The sequence below is a fragment of the Dendrobates tinctorius genome, unplaced genomic scaffold (assembly GCF_039654945.1).
Source record: "Dendrobates tinctorius isolate UK_male_01 unplaced genomic scaffold, ASM3965494v1 ptg000060l, whole genome shotgun sequence".
NCBI classification, from domain to species: Eukaryota; Metazoa; Chordata; class Amphibia; order Anura; family Dendrobatidae; genus Dendrobates; species Dendrobates tinctorius.
Genome location: NW_027361728.1, coordinates 13,255,690 through 13,279,481, shown reverse-complemented (window position 1 = coordinate 13,279,481; position 23,792 = coordinate 13,255,690). Strand labels below are relative to the sequence as shown.

The 23,792-nt window shown below is 41.6% G+C and overlaps 1 protein-coding gene across 2 annotated transcripts in view; it reads left to right on the top strand.

Moving 5' to 3' along the window:
• The window catches only part of PPP1R2 (protein phosphatase 1 regulatory inhibitor subunit 2), a 36,180-nt gene extending 27,251 nt beyond the window's left edge, over positions 1-8,929 (top strand). Inside the window, exons 5-7 of one of the 2 annotated variants that reach the window (XM_073578698.1) lie at positions 1,780-1,938; positions 6,946-7,004; positions 8,052-8,929. In XM_073578698.1, coding sequence (XP_073434799.1) covers positions 1,780-1,938; positions 6,946-6,965 — 179 coding nt within the window. In that variant the 3' untranslated portion in view covers positions 6,966-7,004; positions 8,052-8,929. The remainder of the gene's footprint in view (positions 1-1,779; positions 1,939-6,945; positions 7,005-8,051) is intronic. The other variant, XM_073578697.1, reaches the window with a different exon arrangement.
• The last annotated feature ends 14,863 nt before the right edge of the window (positions 8,930-23,792 follow it).

Here is a 23,792-nt window from a genome sequence, read left to right as displayed (position 1 = left end):
AAAAGACATCAACAAACTGGAGCAAGTTCAGAGAAGAGTGACTGATCTGCAAACCATGTCCTATGAGGAATGGTTACAGGATTTGGGAATGATTAGCTTGCAAATAAGAAGACAGAGAAGACTTAATAGCTGTGTACTAAAATTTCAAGGGCTGTCACAGTGTAGAGTGATCATGATTATTCTCATTTGCACAAGGAAAGACTAGTAACAATGGGATGAAGCTGAATGGGAGGAGACACAGATTAGATATTAGAGAAAACTTTTTAACAGGGTGATCAGAGAGTGGAACAGACTGCCACGAGAGGTGGTGAGTTCTCCTTCAATGGAAGCCATCAAACAGAGGCTAGACAGACATCTGTCTGGGATGATTTAGTGAATCCCACGTTGGGCAAGATGACCTAGGAGGTCCCGTCCAACTCTACCATTCTATGAGTTGTCATAAGTAATGAGAAATTTTTATAACCAGAATAAGAAGGTATATGCTGCTCTACAACACATTTCCATACACAGTCTTTAGTTCTTAGGCCAGGTTCACATAGCGTTATTGCAGTCCATTCAACGCATAGCATTGACGGACTGCATTAGCGCTACTCACATAACGCGATCGCGTTATGTAACCCCACTAGCGCAGATGCTTCATCTGCGCTAGCAGTGACGGAACCCCCGGACGCTTCAGCCCGCGTCCGAGGGTCCGTCGCAGAATGACGGAACATCGCTAGCGCATGCCGATTTACTGCATGCTCTAGCTATGTGCTCCTAATGGGAGTGAATGGCAGCGTTAACGGATTGCGTTACATCGCGTTATAACGCAGTCTGTTAAACGGACTGCATTAATGCAGCGTGACCCCAGCCTTAGGGTTGCGCTTTCAGCACTGAACTAGCGATAGAGAAGACTTTAAAGAAGCACTCCCATCAAAATTTGTATCCTCTTAATGTATTGCAGTCATATTATATAGCACTGTGCACTTACAATCGAGTCTGAGTCTGTGTTAATTTTGGTGGAGTCAGTATAAAAATGGACCGACTCAAACTCCTAAAATATATAATTAATTTGGTTCAGTAGTTCAGTGCAGAATGTGCTATAAATTTTATCACAAGTATTTGGGAAAGTTATGAAATGTCCTATAAATATTTGTTCTGTTCCTGATGTAAGGATCTCAGCTTTTAGTTGAGATGAATCTGTTCTGCGCTTTATGTACATGCTCAGTAGTGACCAGTGCTGTGAGGTCGAAGTCAAAGAAATTGCGGAGACGGAGGTTTGGCTTCTCGACTCCAGAGCCCTGCTTACAATTGCTCATTTTGCCTTTCTACCCAGTTAATGATTCTCTTTCCATTAGGTCTATGACATCACGTGATTAAAAACTGACTGAGTTCTTCTAAGCTTTATATAGGAACAGGAGGTCAATTTTCCCTGTATGAGTCATAAGTCATTAAAAAAAATCACTGACAGGGTGAAGGGAGCAACTGGGTGAGGAGTTGAAGAGAAGGATGATAAATGCAGGGACAAGAGCCTTCCTGTTTCTACATAGAGCAGAGAAAAGAGAAGAATTAGCTGTGTAGAAAGGCAAAATTAGCAATTGTAAGTACAGAGTGCTATACAATATGATGATTGTAATATATTAAGAGGATAAAAACTTTGATGGAAGGAGGAGTGCTTCTTTAACAAAGTAGATTTCCTTACAATTTCTATTGCTAATTATGTCTATTGGCTGAAATGTTCTCTTATCAAATAAAGCAAGTTCTTTTTTGCGGAAGCATTTTTCTTTCTATTTATTTCAGAAAAGAAAAAAGAATTTGAAATGAAAAGGAAGCACCATTATAATGAGGGTATGAATATTAAACTGGCCAGGCAATTAATAGCCAAGGAGCTTGCAGGGGAGGATGATGAAGAAGATGACGATGCTGATGAAGAAATGCAAGACATAACAGACTCAGAAGGTAAATGTAATGTACTTGTCACTAACAGGCAATCTTGAACATGACCCAGCAACAGTGTGTACATTGTGTTATACCCCATGCAAGGCCTGAAGAGGGCAGTGCATGACACATGGACTTTTTGATGTGCTTTGATTTTGTGTCAAATGTAGTTAGTCTTCATTGTTTGCATGGCTAATTCTAATGGCCAGTTTATTAGAGAAGTTAATCTAGTAGCATATTGGACCCTTTTTTAGTCTCCAGAACCAAAGTAAATTGCCAGGTCACAAATTCTACTACACTGTTCCAAATTATTACGCAAAAAATATTTCCTCATATTTTCTCTAAATTACCTATATGAATTGCAGTCATTGTTATTTTCCAGTCATCTACTATTCTAGTATAATTGCAATGTTTTTGAACAAACTGCCTATGAAAACAGTATATTTTTTAAAATAATAAACACTCAAAATGCATGTTCCAAATTATTATGCACAGCAGAGTTTTCAACCTTTTTATTTTTATTTTGAACAAAAGGTCAATTGTGAAATTATAAGCATTATCAGCTTATTACAAAATGAAATCAAACAGTTTTCAAGTCAAAACTTTATTCTAGGTGATGTTACATTTGCACATAGGACCCCTTGTTCGAAAGAAGCTTCTGATCTCTCTCGTCCATTGAATTTGACAGGTTTTGGATGGTTTGTGCTTCAATTGTTTTGCATGTGGACAGAATCCCCTCCCAGAGCTGTTGCTTAGATGTGAACTGCCTCCCGCCATCATAGACACTCCTTTTGATGATGCTCCAGAGGTTCTCATTGGCGTTGAGGTCAGGGGAAGATGGTGGCCACACCATAAGTTTGTCCTCTTTTATGCCCATAGCAGCCAGAGATGCAGATGTGTTATTTGCAGCATGAGACGGTGCATTATCATGCATGAAAATGATCTTGCTGCGGAAAGCACGGTTCTTCCTCTTGAACCATGGCAGGAAGTGCTGTTTTAGAAACTCCACATAGATTATGGAGTTCATCTTTACCCCTTCAGGGATCCTAAAGGGGCCGACAATCTCTCTCCCCATGATTATAGACCAAAACATTACTCCACCTCCTCCTTGTTGGCGCCTTAGCCGTGTTTTCATGGGGTGTCCATCAAACAGCCATCCTCCACTCCATCCATCTGGACCATCGAGCGTTGCACGGCACTCATCGGTGATCAAAACAGTTTGGAAGTCAGTCTTCATGTATCGTTTGGCCCACTGGAGCCGTTTCTGCTTGTGTGCAGTGGATAGAGGTGGTCGACAGGATGGCTTACGCACAGCTGCAAACCTCTGAAGGACCCTGCATCTTGTTGTTCGGGGGACGTTGGAGGCACCAGCAGCGTCAAAAACTTGTCTGCTGCTATGACAAGGCATTTTTGAAGCTGCTCTTTTAACCTGACGCAATTGCCTGTTGGAAAGAGTCATCAATTTTTCCTTTTCATCACGCACACGTGTGTGCTGGGAATCAGCTACATACTTCTTGATTGTGCGATGATCGCGATGAAGTGTCTTTGCAATGTTGATTGTAGTCATGCCTTGACCTAAATACTCCACAATTTGTTGCTTCTCAGCAGCCGACACATCCTTTTTCTTTCCCATTTTGGCAAAAAATGTAGGCTGCTTAATAATGTGGAACAGCCTTCTTAAGTAGTCTTGCCTTTATTTGGACACACCTGCCAAACTAATTTGCACAGGTATCTGCAATTGCTTTCAATGATATAAAGAGCCCTGACACACATCACCATCAATGAGTTTAAATGACTAACAAAAAAATTCTAACCTTATCACTCCTAAACTCTTTTTGCATAATAATTTGGAACACAGTTTAGGTATTAAAATTGTTCTGATGGAATTTTGACCTATGCTTAGAAGATAGCTTCTTTCTGAACTGACTCTTCTAAAGTATCCCATACAAACTATATAAGATTAAGCTCTGAGGACTGTAAAGCCATGGAAGCAAATTTTGCTGTCGTGGTTCTGTAGCTAATCCAAGACTGAATCTTGTAATATGGAGCGTTGTCATACTGAAAGTGTCCTTCTACCGTAAGGTAAATGGCTATAATGAAGGGATGATCTTGGCTTACCACAATTCGCAGGCAATCCCTACTATCCAACTGTACATCCACACATGTTAGAGAACTTTGGGTATGCCAAAAAAAAATAGTCCCTACGTCATTGCTTCACCACCAACAACCTGAACTTTTGATATCTGACTGGAAGATTAATGCTTCTTGAGACAAATTTTGATCCTATATATATAACTCATAAATATCCCCTAAAAACTCCAATTTCTTAAATATAAATGAAAAACATCCCAGAAAAAAAAATTATAATACACAAAAATCTCAATCATGGGGTTATATAAGAGAGCAACCTTAGATAATTAAGCCCACCTAGATACCAGGTGACACCAAGGGGGCACTAAATCAATACCCTATACTTGTTCCCTGTATACTGATACTGCCAAGCCATGGAGGTTGGCACCCCAAATAGTAAACTGATATTGCACTCCTGCTCAAATATAGCTGCCTTAGATGGGTAACTGATATGGTGCCCCCGCTCAACATTGTTTGACCCTAAGCTGCCCTAGATAACCTAATGGGTATTTTTTATCATAGGGCTAACATCCCATAAAAGATAGTCAAAGTAACAATAATGTCCTAGAAGATAACCATCCAAATAGACTATTTTGTCCATCAAGTAGGCATATAGGACACAAATGTCATATATGCATGCAATAAGTTAAATTCCTCATATGCCTCTCCTTTATAAGAAGGTATGAAAAACAAGAAAAATAAATATTCATTCATAGCTGGAGTCTCAAGAACTGGGAAATAAACAGATTGGGCTTGGTAGTGAAAATTGTATTTCTTGGACTATTATTTGTTTTGGATGGTTATCATCTGGGATATTGTTACTTTGGCTATCTGTTATAAGATGTTAACCTAATGGATCTTTTCTATCTTGGGGCCATCAAGGGCAGCTTAGGTTCATCGTTGAGCAGGAACACCATATCTAGGGTACCAACCTCCGCAATTAGGCAGTATCCGTATTCATGGCACAAGCATAGGGTATAGATTCAGTGCCCCTTGGTGTTGCCTAGTATCTTGTTGGGCTTAATTACAGTGGGGAAAATAAGTATTTGATACACTGCCAATTTTGCAAGTTTTCCCATCCACAAAGCATGGAGAGGTCTGTAATTTTAATCATAGGTACACTTCAACTGTGAGAGACAGAATCTAACAATAAAAACCAGAAAACCACATTGTATGATTTTACATAATTAGCATTTTATTGCGTGAATTAAGTATTTGATACATTAGAAAAACAGAATTTAATATTTCGAACAGAAACCTTTGTTTGCAATTACAGATGTCAGAAGTTTCCTGTAGTTCTTGACAAGTTTACATACACTGCAGCAGGGATTTTGGCCCACTCCTCCATACAAATCTTCTCCAGATCTTTCAGGTTTCGGTGCTGCTGCTGGGCAACATTGAGTTTCAGCTCCCTCCAAAGATTTTCTATTGGGTTCAGGTCTGGAGACTGGCTACGCTACAGGACCTTGCAATGCTTATTACAAAGCCTCTCCTTAGTTGCCCTGGCTGTGTGTTTCTGGTGATTGTCGTGCTGGAAGACCCAGCAATGACCCATATTCAGTGCTCTTAGGCTAGTTTCACACTAGCGTTCTCGGGTGCAGCGTAGGGCTGCCGCTTAGCTCCGCCCCGGCCGCACCCCCTCCGGTCAGTTTCTCCTCTGATCGCATGACGCTGCATGCGATCAGCGTACCATATATTTAGCGTTGGGTACGCTGACCGTGCGCTGGTCGTGCATTGGTATGATTTTGCAGGCGCTGCGCCCTTTTGGTGCTGTGCCCAGCGCACAAAAATGCGCTGTGTTGCATTTTTGTGCGCTAGGCGCAGTGCCAGCAAAATCATACCAGCACTCGGTCAGCGTACCCAGTGCTAAATATACGATACGCTGATCGCATGCAGCGTTATGCGATCCTAGGAGGAGCTGACAGGAGGGGCCGGGGGCGGAGCTAAGTGGCGGCCCTGTGCTGCACCCCGGAACGCTAGTGTGAAGCTAGCCTTACAGAGGGAAGGAGGTTGTTGACAAAAATCTCAAGATACATGACCCCATTCATCCTCCCTTCAATACAGTGCAGTCATCCTGTCCCCTTTGTAGAAAAGGACCCGCAAAGTATAATGTATTCCCCACCATGCTTCGTGGTTGGTACAGTGTTTTTGGGTTGTACTAGTCCTTCTTCCTCCAAACATAGCTGGTGTAGTTGATACCAAAAAGTTTTCTATTTTGGTCTCATCTGACCACAAGACCTTCTCCCATGCCTTCCCCGTATTAGCCAGATGGTCATTGGTGAACTTCAAACTGGCCTGGACATGTGCTGGTATGAGCAGGGGGACCTTACGTGCCCGCAGGATAATCCATGACGGCGTACTGTTACTAACTGTAATGTTTGAGACTATGGTCCCAGCTCTTTTCAAGTCATTTACCAAGTCCGTCCGTGTAGTTCTGGGCTGATTCCTGACCTTTCTCAGAATTGCCCTTAACCCACGACGCGGGAGCCCTAGAACGAAGAAGATTGACAGTCATCTTGTTTCTTCCATTTTCTAATAATTGTGCCAACAATTGTTGCCTTCTCTCCAAGCTGCTTGCCTATCGTCCTTTAGCCCATCTCAGCCTTGTGCAGTCTACAATTTTGTCCCTTGTGTCCTCAGACAGCTCTTTGCTCTTGGCCATGGTGGGGAGGTTGGAGTGTGATTGTGTGTGGACAGGTGTCTTTTATACAGGTAACGAGTTCAAACAGGTGCAATTAATGAGTGCAGAGTAAGAGGGCTTCTTAAAGTAAAACTAACAGGTCTGTGATAGCAGAATTCTTGCTGATGGTAGGTGATCAAATGCTTATTACATGCAATAAAATGCAATTCAATTTATTTAAAAATCATGCAATGTGATTTTCTGGTTTTTATTTTTAGATTCTGTCCCTCACAGTTGAAGTGTACTTAGGATAAAAATTACAGACCTCTCCATCTTTGTAAGTCGGAAAGGAGTGTATCAAATACTTGTTTTCCCCACTGTATCTAAAGTGCCCTTTTAGAAAACCCCAGTCATAGGGGTAGATATATATTATCTGTGTTGTTTGTTTGTTTTCCTTAGGATGTTTTTAATGTATATTTAATATATTGGAATTTTTAGGGGATATTTATGCTTTTATATTCTTCATAATTCTCAAGTTATTGTTAACATATTTTTTGCATAATATATGTTTGCAAATTTTGATCCTCCTTCAGCAAAGTGCAGCAGCAATCTGGCTTCATGTTACAGGCAATGTTCTTTTCATTGCTTAGTGAGCCTATTCTTGAATTCTTTTACCCACTGAACTCTTGCATTTCTTTTCTGCTTTGACAGCAATAACAGTAAAACCGCCATCTGCAGCTATAACCCTTCCGTGCCAGGGAATGTTGAGTTGTGTGTCTGGGCATGGTAGTTGGAACACCATTGTTGTGTCCTGCTGTGATTTGCTTGATATCACTGCCTGTTCACCAGAACAATTTTTTGATCCTCTAATGACTTTTTTTTTCTTCTGGATGCTTTTGCCTCAGTCACATTATTTTGGTTATTCTCAAACACGTTAGCATGCCAAAAAAAAACAAATATATATTGGCAGTTTTTCAATGCTGCTCGACTAGTCTAGAATGGATGAGCATTTATTATGCTTCGCTTATATTACGCCATCATATTCTGCAGCGCTTTAAAGACATTACCAGTGCTGTCCCCAATGGGGCTCACAATCTAAATTCCCTATCAGTATGTCTTTGGGATGAGCATGCCTCATTGGAAGGAACGATCACTAGATTTTCACATTCTCATTTGGATCCACAGAAACCTTGGACACTTGATTTCATGCTGCACTCCGGGATCTCGTATCTGAGATCTAGTGATGAGGGGACCGCTGTCTATTAAAGATATAGGTGTATATCTCATGTACTCACACATAGAAATTCCTTTGCGCCAGTTATTCTCCTAAAACACATAATTTTTGTCTCCAAAGTCCGTTCAGCCTGTGATTTTTCTCTTCCAGCTCATCCTGCCCAGCCACAGAGTAATGACCAACTACTATAGAGGACATGTCGGCTGCACCACCTGCTGAAGGTCTATTTCTTGCCACGCCACTGCACAAGCACTAATCTGCAGACCTATGGACTAAAGGCACAAGAATGTTTTTCTATTGCCAATGTTTTGTTGTGAGGACCCTTAATTAATAAGCCAATTCTGATTAATGATTCACAAGCTTGTCTGGCATATTCTGTTTCCAAGGCTGGCAACGGATACAAGTATTGGTTTACACTCACAGCCAACTACCTGCCATATGTTTGTCATTTGATAGATTCATGTGTGGCTTTCTGCATGTGAGTGCCTTGGTTAAAGGTTTTTTTGTTTTTATCTTATATTGTGACTCCTTAGAAAAGATGGCATGGGGGCACGGAATCTCAATCAGACAGGAGAGATGTTTGGATCTTCTAATGGTTGCATGTTGACAACCATATAATACTTGGTGAAAAAACAATCCTGCGTTTTTCTCTTCAGGTGATTGTATTTTACTGGTCCGCGAAGCAAGCAAAACTATTCTTTTTGTGAGATTATTGGACTTCTGAAATAGTGACCATGTCTCAGTAGGGATCAGTCCTTGTCAAAGTGTTTTATACAACATGAGCAGCCGTCGTCAGATGGACTGGAGTGTTGTATCTGTCTCGTCATGTGTGATTCAGTCCAAAGCTGTTGTAGAACTCTGTACTTCAGCCTTTACCTGGTCAGCTTTGAATATATGTACAATCGGAGTCCCTTGAGATAGACGTATACAAAATGCACTGATGGTTTTGCAAATTATATGTACAATGGAAAACCGTATAAAATGTATTCTAAAATAAATGTAATTCTGATATTCTACAACGAAGACAACCATGATGGAGCCATTCATCAAAAATGTTCTCAGTGTTGGTAAGTGTGGCATGTGATATGTGAAATATGTAGATATAAGTACCTTTTAACACCCCCGGCCATGCCCTAATCACAGGGGAACAGAAACTAACAAGGTACTAGTTCTGGTAACAGTTTTTGTTTTGTTTCTTTAAACAGATCTGTCACCAGATTTCACAAACTGCATACATTATTAATTTGATTATTCATCAACACTGGCCTTCACGCTGGACTACACTGCGCCAGACGCATTAGGTGGTGCACACAACTCAATGAACTGGCTTAGGGACTATCTCAACATTTCTGCTATACACAACTACTGCGGTTTTTAATGATTGTGACGAATGGTGTGAGTGAACGTGCCCACGTGTCTCTCCCCAGCTCGGCCCATTTTGGCAGGGCTAATTCAATCTAGTTGAAAATGGCAAAAGTTGCAAAATTTGTGCACAACTTTTCATTTGGCTAAAATTTAGCGACATTCAAAGGCTTTTATGCCATTTTTCTGGCGTGAAAGCTTTGATAAATCGCCCCCTAAAGTTTTACTATATTATACATTCCGCAAGTTCTGATTTTAATAGAGCCTTTGGCCATTAATGCTTTTCCTAGCTAAAAATAATATAACATTTGTTCAGCAATTGACTGCAGTGGTCATGTGCATTCTAGTCCTGTCCCTACTGCAGACTGTAAAAGACCCACCAGGTGCAGCTACGGAGAGCCAGAACGTGAGTAATGCTGACCTAAAGGGGTATTTCCATCTCCAAGAGCCTATCCCAATATGTAGAATAATATGTGAAATATTAGCAAATGCCTCCAATTTGAAATGTAGGTAGCAGAATTCTTCTGATTTGCTATGTCGCTTACCCTATGTGCTGACATTGCAATAGCTTGGGTATCCATGGTTATGACCACTCATATAGTGACGGTTAGTTTGTGGTTGTTACCATGGATACCTTATCTACTGCAATGCCCTGCACATGGGGTAAGTAACATCGTAAATCAGAAGGACTATACTACGTTTCTAATTGGAAGTATTTGCTAATCTTATTTCACCTACTGCATATTGGGATGGGATCTTGGAGATGGAAATACCTCTGTAATTTAGTTTTTTGAGTGCAAGCCTGTGTACTGAAGAAATTCAAAAATTGAAACCCCCTTTAATATCAGGTGAGCCTAAGTAATCTGTTGAATAATTCATGGAGTTTGTATTGTGAAATCTGGTAATGGATCCGCTTTACCCTTAGTGTAACTGTCATTTTAATATTTGTTTCATAAATCAATGACAGTCACAAGCAGAAAAGAATAGGCCACAAATCGGGGATCACCCTGAATAGGCATTTAGCAAAAATATTACAATTTTTATTTATTTAAATTAAGCACAGCAAACAACAACAACACATTAAAAAATGGTCACACATGTGACACATTCAAAAGATATACATATCTCATAATAGAGAACCAAACCTGATGACCACTACCACTTTTGGTGGAGAAAGTGTCTTATACCCAAGGTCCATGTAAACTAATACCCAATTAGAAGGTTTTGAAAGCACACTAATACACTGTAGCCATCACAAATGAATCATGGTTATCAGTGATGCAGATAAATTTTAAATGGATGTTATCACAAGCTCAAATAATGCTTTGAGACAGTGCATACAATTAGTTATATAGCTCTGGCATACTCCTATTCACAATGTGGTACATAAAAAACAAACGTTTCTGGAATGTACTGAATAAACCCCATTTGGAAATACCTAATATAGGCTTATCTAATTAAGGAATAGGGAGCAGCTGTGTCCTTGCTAGCCAATGTAGGGTTAATGTCCAAACATACCTGCAGATCAGCAGTTTCTCATTACACATAAACCATAGCTGACAGACCTTAGCGCCAGCATGTGACGTCATGTACTACCAGCTGTGCATATATCGTGGTCTAAGAGATAGTACATATCACTGATATCGGACACAGACGCCTTAATACCATTGCGCAGGCGCCTGCAAAAGAATCATTGCATAAGTGTAAACAACCCTCATCACAGGCAAAGAGTAAGACGCCTAATTACACAGGCGCTTACAATCAGAACTCAATCGCCAAGGTGATAGACATTCTAAGTTTGCAGGGGGCCTACTACGCAGGCGTAAGTCCCGTGCGACACACGGAAGATAATCAGATTTTGCGGGAACTTTCATTCATATTCCCAAATAGCCGCTCAGTTGTAAAGTAATGCACAAGTGCTTACAATCATATGACCACTTAAAGATACAGCTAGGTCACTCCAATGATGAACGTCGCTTATCACAGGGTCAAGAAGAGAGACCCCTTACAGAAGGTGCTTATAAACATAAAGCTTATTCCCTATAGATTACTACGATAACAGAGGGAACCCCAGCCTAGCACATGTGGCCAGATAGAATTCTGGCTGCCTGTTGTATGGTTTGTTTATAAACTGCCTTCATCTACAGCCGTGTAGACTGCCCTGAGAAACCTGAAGCATGAATGGCCACAAGCTGATGAGGCAAGATATGGATTAATCCGAAGCCCAATTGTCAGCAAGGGTAGTTAGCAGTGTATAAAATACTAATACACAAATGAAATCAGCCAAGTGGGCGGTACTCGTTCCCCACACCTATCATGTGTCACTACGACAGTAAGAAGACACTTGCCAGGCATTCATAAGTTGAATTTCAGATACCCATTACATAGTTTGCTATTAGGTTGAAAAATGTGAGTTGTAATGACAAAATCTGTATTAGTCCAAAACACACTAGCCGTAAAGGCAATCATAAAAACGCATGCGCAAAGTGCCATTATATAAACAAATATAATTAGTCAAGTGGGCGGTGCTCTCACACCCATAACTGACATAAAACACTATAGTAAGGAAAAAACACTCGCCAGACATACATGATCAAATAGGATGTAGATACCCAATACTTACTGTAGTTTGTTATTGAATTGCCTGCATCTGCAGTGGTGTAAACCAATAAGCCCATGAAAACCTTCAATACACCGTCTATCGGTTATAACTAGCCGTAAGTAATCATGGCACAATCTGTGCTAGTGCAGGACATCGAGTTATTATGGAGACATCTCTATTAGTCCAAACCACAATTGCCGTAAAAGGGCAATTAGAAAGACAAACGCACAGAATGTTTTTATGCAGACATGTGAAATCAGCCAAGTGGGTGGCTCTCATACATCCACAATCGATCCCATAAAAAGACATGTATTGTTATGCGGGCAAATAGTCGGCTTTCATTCATCCATAACAGATCCTACAAAAAGACATGTTATTATGCGGACAAGTGGGCGGATCTCATACATTCACAACAGATCTTACAAAGAGACATATGTTATTATGCAGACAAGTGGGCGGATCTCATACAACCGTAACAGTCTTATAAAAAGACATTTGTTATTATGCAGACAAGTGGGCGGATCTCATGCATCCACAACAGATCTTACAAAAAGACACTTGTAATTGTGCAAACAAGTGGGCAGAACTCGTACATCCGTAAGAGATCTCATAAAGAGACATATATTATTATGCAGACAAGTGGGCGGATCTTGTGCATCCGTAACAGATCTTATAAAAAGACATTTGTTATTGTGCAGACAAGTGGGCGGATCTCATACATCCACAACTGATCTTATAAAAAGACATTATTATGTGGACAAATGGGCGGATCTCATACATCTGTAACAGATCTTATAAAAAGACATATGTTATTATGTGGACAAATGTGTAGCTCTCATGCATCCATAACAGATGTTATAAAAAGACATATGTTATTATACGGACAAGTGGGCAGATCTCATACATCCAAAACTGATCTTATAAAAGGACATTTATTATTATGCGGACAAGTAGGCGGGTCTCATACATCCACAACTGATCTTGTAAAAAGACATATGTTATTATATAGACAAGTGGGCGGCTCTCATAAATCCACAACTGATCTTATAAAGAGACATATTGTTTTGCAAACCTAAGAACTCAGTCAAGTGGGCGGATAATAATAATAATAATAAATTTTATTTTTATAGCGCCGACATATTCCGCAGCACTTTACATTTCAGAGGGGATTTGTACAGACAATAGACATTACAGCATAACAATAATCACATACAGTAGATTATAACAAATACCAAGAGGAGTGAGGGCCCTGCTCGCAAGCTTACAGTCTATGAGGAAAGAGGTAGACACGAAAGGTGGGTGGTAACAGTTGCCCTGATTGTATGGACCAGCCATAATGTTAAGTGTGTAACAGTACAGACACAGAGGGCTAATGGATGCATAAAGCATGTGGGAACATGATGCTGGGAACCTGGTTATGGTAAAACTTTTGGCTCTGCCACACAGGGATAGGTTAGGTTAATGTGTTGAGGCGATAGGCCAGTCTGAATAAATGCGTTTTCAGGACACGCTTAAAATTGTGGGGATTGGGGACTAATCGTATTGACCTGGGAAGTGCATTCCAAAGAATTGGCGCGGCACGTGTAAAGTCTTGGAGACGGGAGTGGGAGGTTCTGACTATTGAGGATACTAACCTCAGGTCATCAGCAGAACGGAGGGCGCGGGTAGGGTGGTATACTGAAACAAGGGAGGAGATGTAGGGTGGTGCTGAGCCATGGAGGGCTTTGTGGGTGAGGGTAATAAGTTTATACTGAATTCTGGAGTGGATGGGTAGCCAGTGTAATGACTGGCACAAGGTAGACACATCGGTGTAACGATTGGTGAGGAATATGATCCTGGCTGCAGCATTCAAGACAGATTGGAGAGGGGAGAGTTTTGTAAGAGGGAGACCGATTAGAAGAGAGTTACAATAGTCGAGACGAGAATGAATAAGAGAAACAGTAAGAGTTTTTGCAGAGTCAAAAGTAAGAAAAGGTCGAATTCTAGAAATGTTTTTGAGGTGCAGATGACAAGAGCGAGCCAGTGATCGAATGTGGGGGGCAAAGGAAAGCTCGGAATCAAGTATGACCCCAAGACAGCGGGCATGTTGCTGGGGAGTAATAGTGGAACCACAGACGGAAATGGCAATGTCGGGTGTAGGTACATTAGTAGCGGGAGGAAACACAAGGAGTTCAGTCTTTGACAGGTTCAGTTTCAGATATAGTGAGGACATGATATTAGACACAGCATTTAGACAATCGCCAGTGTTTTCTAGAAAGGCTGGCGTGATGTCAGGAGAAGAAGCGTATAATTGGGTGTCATCAGCATAGAGATGGTACTGGAAACCAAATCTACTGATTGTTTGACCAATAGGGGCAGTGTACAAGGAGAAGAGGAGGGGGCCTAGAACCGATCCTTGAGGAACCCCAACAGTAAGGGGAAGGTGAGAGGAGGAGGAACCGGCAAAAGAAACAGTAAAGGAGAGGTCGGAGAGATAGGAGGAGAACCAGGAGAGAACGGTGTCCTTGAGGCCAATGGAATGGAGCATAGTGAGGAGGAGCTGATGATCCACAGTGTCGAATGCTGCAGAGAGATCCAAGAGAATTAGCATGGAGTAATGACCATTTGATTTAGCTGTTAGCAGATCATTAGAGACTTTAGTGAGGGCAGTTTCAGTGGAGTGTAAAGAGCGGAAACCGGATTGGAGAGGGTCGAGAACAGAGTTTTCTGAGAGATAGCAGATAAGACGGGAGTGGACCAGGCGTTCCAGGAGTTTAGAGATGAAGGGAAGATTAGAGACAGGTCTATAGTTAGCGGCACAGTTTTGGTCGAGGGATGGTTTTTTAAGTAGTGGATGTATGATGGCATGCTTAAATGAGGAGGGAAAAATACCAGAAGAGAGAGAGAGGTTAAATATTTTAGTTAGGTGAGGGGTGACAGCAGGGGAAAGGGACTGGAGGAGATGTGACGGAAATGGGTCACTGGTGCAAGTAGTTGGGCGAGAAGATGCAAGGAGCCTGCTTACTTCTTCTGTGACTGGTTCAAAATCAGAGAGTGAGTTAGATGCAGTGGGGGAGGGAGGACAGTGCATGGTATGAGGGGATTTGGAGATAATTTCCTGTCGGATCTGGTCAATTTTTTCTTTGAAGTAATTGGCCAGATCGTCAGCTCGGAGCTCCGTGGTTGGGGCCTGTACTCTTGGATTGAGTAGAGAATGAAAAGTGTCAAAGAGACGTTTCGGGTTATTGGACAGTGAGATGATGAGGGTGTTGAAATAGGTTTGTTTGGAGAGGTGAAGGGCAGTGTTGTATGTTCTAAGCATAAACTTAAAATGGATGAAATCTTCGTGTAGATTGGATTTTCTCCACAGACGTTCGGCGCACCTGGAGCACCGCTGCAGGAAACGTGTTTGCACCGTGTGCCAGGGTTGTCGCCGTCTGCGTTGTGGTGTTCTATTTATAGGGGGTGCAAATTCATCCAGGGCAGTTTGAAGTGTTTCATTGTAATGCTTCAATGCAGAATCAGGACATGAGAGGGAGGAGATAGGGGCCAATGAAGACTGCAAGTTCTTCAGAAGTTTCTGGGTGTTAATGGCCTGTGTGTTTCTATAAGTCTGGACAGTGGGGGTGACCTGAGCAGCCTGGCAGTTCTTTATAGAGAATGAAAGAAGATTGTGGTCAGAGAGCGGGAGAGGGGAGTTTGCACAATCATCCACTGCACAAAGCCGAGAGAAGACCAAGTCGAGGGAGTTTCCGTCTTCATGCGTTGGAGAATTAGTAAGCTGCGAAAGGCCAAATGAGGAGGTTAGAGATAAAAGGTGAGTAGCAGATGGGGAGAGGGGAAGAGCAATGGGGATGTTGAAATCTCCCATGATGAGGGTAGGGATGTCACAGGAGAGAAAATGTGGAAGCCAAGTGGCAAAATGATCCAGGAACTGATGGGAGGGGCCGGGAGGACGATACACCACCGCCACTCGCATGGAGAAGGGGGTGTAGAGTCTGACGGCATGGACCTCAAAAGAAGGGAAGACAAGTGAGGGTACTTGAGGGATAACCTGAAAGGTACATTTTGGTGATAGGAGCAGACCAACGCCTCCACCAGCTCTATTGTCTGATCTTGGGGTATGAGAGAAGTGTAGCCCCCCGTATGAAAGAGCAGCGGTAGTATCTGACTGCTGGATCCAGGTTTCAATAAGAGCCAGAAGGTTAAGAGAATTAGAAAGGAAGAAGTCATGAATGAAGGAGAGTTTGTTACACACTGAGCGAGAATTCCAAAGTGCACAATTAAGAGAGACAGATGGCATGCAGGGAATATTAATAAGATTAGAGGGGTTTCTGAGTGTAGCAGTGGGGGGTTTGACTTTCTATAACATGGGGGACCAGGGTTGGGAGCAATGTCTCCTGCAACTAGGAGAAGGAGGATAGAAAGAGTGAGCAGCTGGTTAAGTGATTTGTGAGAGCGTCTCTGGTGTTGAATGGTGGGACTGGCTGGATCTGTGCAGTTTAACAATGTGAAAAGAGCATGAGTGCTATACATAGGAGAGGAAAGGAGCGAGGGGCCAATATGGATGGAGTGTGGAGAGTTAATGCCAGGGCGGTGGATGTGTGTGACTGCAGCGGCCAGGATAAAGATTACACAAATGCATATGGTATATATTTGTTGTCCTCCAAATGTACAGGGAGTAGATGTATATAAATGTCTTACCTGTCTCCTGCCCTGTCTAACTGCCATGTTATAACTGCCAGAAGTACTTTGATACATGTACTTCGATTACATGTGCATAAATGCCACCCCTGCATAAATGCTCCCCCTAGCTAGGTCTGAATATATAGGAGGTTAAGGCTAAGTTTTTTTTTTTTTTTGTTTTTTTTTGTTTTGTGGCTCTCTCTGCTTGTTAATCAATCACACTAAATTGAGACACCAGGACCCAATAAAATGTTGTGGTCAAATAAACATGTCCAGCACTACATGGATCATAAAGCACTTTGAAATGTTTCTTGACCTCACAACATAAGGGGACAAGCAGAGTAAGTTGAAAAAAACTATATACCAGATATAAGCTTGCAGAGTTGAAAACACATAGATAGCATTCAGGATTAACTGCTTGCTGACATTGAATGGAGACACAGGAGTGGATTCAGAGAAGAGATTGGAAAAGCTGGTTACCAGATATAAGCTTGCAGAGTTGAAAACACATAGATAGCATTCAGGATTAACTGCTTGCTGACATTGATCTCATACATCCACAGCTGATCTTGTACAAAAACAAAAATCAGAAAATAGCTGATGTCCACTTGATAGTCCCACTGCAGTAGCAATGGATGCCCAAAAGTCAAGAAAGATAGTACTGTACTGGACACTGTATTATAGACAGATGTTAATATAATGGGCTTTTTCATTTGATGTGGCCATTCATAAAACTGATCAAAAAGCCCCAATGTAATTACTTAGATTAATCCCACCTATGACATAGCCGAGCAAGTGTGCACATCTACACACATACATACATGTAAATACATATATACATACATATACACTCACTGGCCACTTTATTAGGTACACCTGTCCAACTGTGTGTTAAGACTTAATTTCTAATCAGCCAATCACATGGCGGCAACTCAGTGCATTTAGGCATGTAGACATGGTCAAGACAATCTCCTGCAGTTCAAACCGAGCATCAGTATGGGGAAGAAAGGTGATTTGAGTGCCTTTGAACGTGGCATGATTGTTGGTGCCAGAAGGGCTGGTCTGAGAATTTCAGAAACTGCTGATCTACTGGGATTTTCACGCACAACCATCTCTAGGGTTTACAGAGAATGGTCCGAAAAAGAAAAAAAATCCAGTGAGCGGCAGTTCTGTGGCCGGAAATGCCATGTTGATGCCAGAGGTCAGAGGAGAATGGGCAGACTGGTTCGAGCTGATAGAAAGGCAACAGTGACTCAAATTGCCACCCGTTACAACCAAGGTAGGCAGAAGAGCATCTCTGAACGCACAGTGCGTCGAACTTTGAGGCAGATGGGCTACAGCAGCAGAAGACCACACTGGGTACCACTCCTCTCAGCTAAGAACAGGAAACTGAGGCTACAATTTGCACAAGCTCATCGAAATTGGACAGTAGAAGATTGGAAAAACGTTGCCTGGTCTGATGAGTCTCGATTTCTGCTGCGACATTCGGATGGTAGGGTCAGAATTTGGCGTAAACAACATGAAAGCATGGATCCATCCTGCCTTGTATCAACGGTTCAGGCTGGTGGTGGTGGTGTCATGGTGTGGGGAATTTTTTCTGGGCACTCTTTGGGCCCCTTGGTACCAATTGAGCATCGTTGCAACGCCACAGCCTACCTGAGTATTGTTGCTGACCATGTCCATCCCTTTATGACCACAATGTACCCAACATCTGATGGCTACTTTCAGCAGGATAATGCGCCATGTCATAAAGCTCAAATCATCTCAGATTGGTTTCTTGAACATGACAATGAGTTTACTGTACTCAAATGGCCTCCTCAGTCACCAGATCTCAATCCAATAGAGCATCTTTGGGATGTGGTGGAACGGGAGATTCGCATCAGGGATGTGCAGCCGACAAATCTGCGCCAACTGTGTGATGCCATCATGTCAATATGGTCCAAAATCTCTGAGGAATGCTTCCAGCACCTTGTTGAATCTCTGCCACGAAGAATTGAGGCAGTTCTGAAGGCAAAAGGGGGTCCAACCCCTTACTAGCATGGTGTACCTAATAAAGTGGCCAGTGAGTGTATACACATACAATAATCCCGCTACAAGGCCCATTTCCATAACTGGGACCATCAGTCCTAAAATCCCTAAATGGTATCATGGCCAAATTAGGCCCAGAAAGCAAAAAAGCAATAGAGATTGATCCACTGTCATCAAGAATGGACGAATGTTTATTTCTTATATTCTGTATATATTGTCACGCCCATCACATGCCCCCCCCCCCAAAAAAAAAGGGGGTGGGGGTTACAATCCAAGGACACCATGGTGTTAATCATTAGAAGTCATCCTTGATAAGAAGGAAAACTCACATGATATAACAGTAACCACACTTTTAGAGGTAAAAGAACCAAATATAGGAGGCAATTAAACAAATGTGGTGTGTGGATATTCACCACACACTAACAAATACACCCCAATATGGTAGAAACAATCAAGTATAGAGGTCATCTTGCCATAGACTTTGTTGTTATACAGACCGACAAAATAACACAGTTAGGATTAAGTGTCTATTACCCGCAAATTACCTATTGTCATTTACATGGACCGGGGTAGGATGAGTGGAGAACTAGAATATCATTTATCTGCAAATTTCCTATTGTCATATTCATAGACCAGAGTAGGGAGAGAGGAGAAACAAAGTACAACTGATTAAATTTGTTTATAGAACCCAGTAAACAATAAGTCCTCATTTAAGCCCGACGGAGTAAGGCTTCCTAGATTGAAGATCCATCTTGATTCTCGTCTCAAAAGTTCCTGAGTAATGTCCCCTCCTCTTATGTCCGATTGAACAGCCTCCAGTCCTAGGATTCTTGTACCATTCCACCGAGATTCATGCCGGTCCAAGTAATGTGATGCTACCGAAGTGAGTGTTTTCCCTTTTTCTAGATCTTTCTTGGCCGTTGTGATGCCCGAAAAATGATGTATCCTCCTTCTCAATTCCTGGTTCGTTTGCCCAACATAAATCTTTGGGCACGGACATATCAGGACATACACAATATTACGAGATTTACAATTAAAATAATTCCGTGTGATGACCTGGCATGGAGAGACAGGCAGAGTGAGAACGTTAGAGCCAAGGACAAAAGGGCAGATATTACAATTACCACATGGGTACGTGCCTATCAAACGTTCACCTCTACCCAGTCTGTTAACTGGTCGCTTAAAGTGACTGACATAACCGATCCTTAAGGTTGGTAGCCCTCCTTGCAACAAGGCTTGGTAGTGCCGAAATATAGATTTTCAATCTCGGCTCACTTTGCAGGATCCCCCAATGTTTAGTGAGGATTCTTCTGACATCATGCCATTGGTTATTGTATGTAGTAATGACCCCAAGTGGTTTGGGGGATCCCTTAACCTGAGGCACTAACAAATCATCCCTATCAATATTCCTTGCTGCCATAAAGGCTCGTGATGGTACCTTTTTGGGATAACCTCTCTCCTTGAACCGTGTGGTAAGGTCTCGTGCGTGGGCCACAAAATCTTCATGTGTACTGCAATTCCTTCTAACACGGTAAAACTGTCCTTTAGGGATACCATTCCTAAGGTGCTGTGGATGAAAGCTGGTAAAGTGCAATAAATTGTTGGTAGCCGTCGGTTTGCTGTAAAGAGTCGATAAAATCCGTGAACCATCCAAGTGAAGCTTCAAATCCAAGAATTCCACTTCGGTTTTGGAGAAATGGGAGGGTAAGTCTTATATTCAGGGCATTACTGTTCAATGTCTCAACAAACTGATGACATTCATCAAGTGAACCTGTCCAAAGAAACAGAATGTCATCAATATAACGATACCATCTGTTGACATGTGTAGAGAAAGCCTCAAGTTTGTATACCATAGTAAGCTCCCACCACCCCAAAAAAAGATTTGCATAAGCGGGCACAACGTACGCCCATCGCGGTGCCAGTTACTTGCCTGTAATAGACCCGATCGAAGACAAAATAGTTCTTATCAAGCACGAAATGTAACAAATCCAACAGGAATGAGTCGTGTTTCCGATCACCCGATGTGTTACGGTCCAGGAAAAAAGAGACTGCCTGAATCCCCAGGTCATGTTGTATACAGGTGTACAGTGACTCGACATCTAACGTTACAAGCCAAGTATTTGGAGGTCTCGTAATTGTTGGATAAGAAAAGGTGGAATCTCTTACGAAGGAACTGAGAGAGGAAACAAGTGGCTGGAGAAAGAAGTCAACATAAATACATGGACGTTCTAATAATCCTCCCATCCCGGACACAATGGGCCGCCCAGGTGGCGTCTGTAAGGATTTATGTACCTTTGGTATCATGTAAAAAGTAGGCGTCCTAGGATGGTGATTCATCATGAACTCCTTTTCTTTCTTGTTAATAATATTGCAAGTAAATGCCGAGTCCAATAGGCGATCCAATTTTGACTTAAAGGCATTAGTTGGATCTGAGGGGAGAACCTGGTAACAATTAGAATTCATTAATTGTCTTTTTGCCTTTTCCAGATAAAGCATGACAGGCCAGATAACCAGATTACCCCCCTTGTCTGCCTCACGTATAACAATATCACGATTCGACCCTAGCTTTGCAATAGTAGCCTGTTCCAATTTACTTAAATTCCTGTCTTTATTAAAATCTAGTCTAAGGGCTTTGATTTCACTGCATACTGTATTAAAAAAAGATTGTACTGCATGAAAAAGTGAGAAAGAAGGTGTTGCCTGAGACGGTAACCTACCAGTAAATTTCTTCCTCCTTATAAGTCCTTCATTCTCATCCAACAGATCCAAAAGATCTCTAAAGGCCTGTCTTTCAATTAGGGGCAGATCGTCTATAGCGGATGGTTGATGATGTAGTAACCTAAATGTAAGTTGTCTACAAAACAGATAGACATCCTTAATTAGCGTGAACTTGTCTAAACAACTGGTTGGACAGAAAGAAAGTCCTTTTTCGAGGACATTAACCTCCAACTCAGTAAGGACATAAGATGAAAGATTAATAATTTGTAGCTTACCATCATTAGGAGGAGCATCGGAATGGGCCACAACTGTCGTGTTTAGCGTCTCCTGTTCTGCCGTGTCTCCCGTTTGTATCTGGGAGACCACGTCCTGTAATTCCGAGTTTGCTTCCTTTGGGTAGTGTCTCTTCCGTCAGCCCCTCCTATTGCGCCTTTGGTATCGCTTGGCTCAGATGATAAAAAATCACTAGATGTAAGTTCGTGTAAAGAGGCTAAATTTTTCTCCGATGCCGCACTTTGGCCAGGAATCCTTTTATTGCCTCTATGTACCCAGCTATAGGCCCGTTCAGTTCTAAAATCATTTTGGTCCCTTCTAAATTTTTGTTTCTTGCCCCCAATCACCTCTTTTTCAAAATTATCAATAATGGTTTTAAGTGATGCTTGAAAGGGCTCAACCAATGTTTTCTTATCAAATCTGCCCAACTCAACCTCAAGGGTCTTAATTTTGTCCTTGATGGTAACAAGAATTCCACGATCATGCTCAATAAGCATATCCATAATACTGACAGAACACTGCAATAGACCATTTTCCCATGTTTTTTTTGGAAGGCCTCATCTGCCTCCCAGGCAGGGAAGATTTGTATCTGGAGTCCTCTAGGGACCAAACCACATTTTTTGTATTCCTCTAATGTCTTGATGTTCCACCATGTTTTGGTTAGAGATTTATGCAGGCTCATTAATTCTCTAGAAACACTCTGAAAGTCTGCATTAGTAGTGACACCACTAACCATGCTAGCAGGACTGTCTTCAAAAATACCACTGGCCTGGCTATTCCACGCAGCCTCCCTAGCTGCTAAATCCATTTTGTATAACAATAACTCTAAATATATAATTGTGTGCCAACACCCAGAAAAAGCGGAGGAACGAGCAACCGCAAAAATGGTACTGTAAAGCAAGCTAACGGGGGCACCACCGAAATATAAAAAGGGGATCCAACCCTGGCCTACAACCTATATATGACAGTCACAAGCAGAAAAGAATAGGCCACAAATCGGGGATCACCCTGAATAGGAATTTAGCAAAAACATTACAATTTTTATTTATTTAAATTAAGCACAGCAAACAACAACAACACATTAAAAACATAAAAAAATGGTCACACATGTGACACATTCAAAAGATATACATATCTCATAATAGAGAACCAAACCTGATAACCACTACCACTTAACCCATTATAATAACATCTGTCTATAATACAGTGTCCAGTACAGTACTATCTTTCTGGACTTTTGGGCATCCATTGCTACTGCAGTGGGACTATCAAGTGGACATCAGCTATTGTCTGATTTTTGTTTTTGTACAAGATCAGCTGTGGATGTATGAGATCCGCCCACTTGACTGAGTTCTTAGGTGTGCAAAACAATATGTCTCTTTATTAGATCAGTTGTGGATTTATGAGAGCCGCCCACTTGTCTATATAATAACATATGTCTGTTTACAAGATCAGTTGTGGATGTATGAGAGCCACCCACTTGTCTATATAATAACATAAGTCTGTTTACAAGATCAGTTGTGGATGTATGAGAGCTGCCCACTTGTTTGCATAATAACATGTCTTTTTACAAGATCAGTTCTGGATGTATGAGACCCGCCTACTTGTCCGCATAATAATAAATGTCCTTTTATAAGATCAGTTTTGGATGTATGAGATCTGCCCACTTGTCCGTATAATAACATATGTCTTTTTATAACATCTGTTATGGATGCATGAGAGCTACACATTTGTCCACATAATAACATATGTCTTTTTATAAGATCTGTTACTGATGTATGAGATCCACCCATTTGTCCACATAATAATGTCTTTTTATAAGATCAGTTGTGAATGTATGAGATCCGCCCACTTGTCTGCACAATAACAAATGTCTTTTTATAAGATCTGTTACGGATGTACGAGATCCGCCCACTTGTCTGCATAATAATATATGTCTCTTTATGAGATCTCTTACGGATGTACGAGTTCTGCCCACTTGTTTGCACAATTACAAGTGTCTTTTTATAAGACTGTTACGGTTGTATGAGATCCGCCCACTTGTCTGCATAATAACAAATGTCTTTTTATAACACTGTTACGGTTGTATGAGATCCGCCCACTTGTCCGCATAATAACATGTCTTTTTGTAGGATCTGTTATGGATGAATGAAAGCCGACTATTTGCCCGCATAACAATACATGTCTTTTTATGGGATCGATTGTGGATGTATGAGAGCCGCCCACTTGGCTGATTTCACATG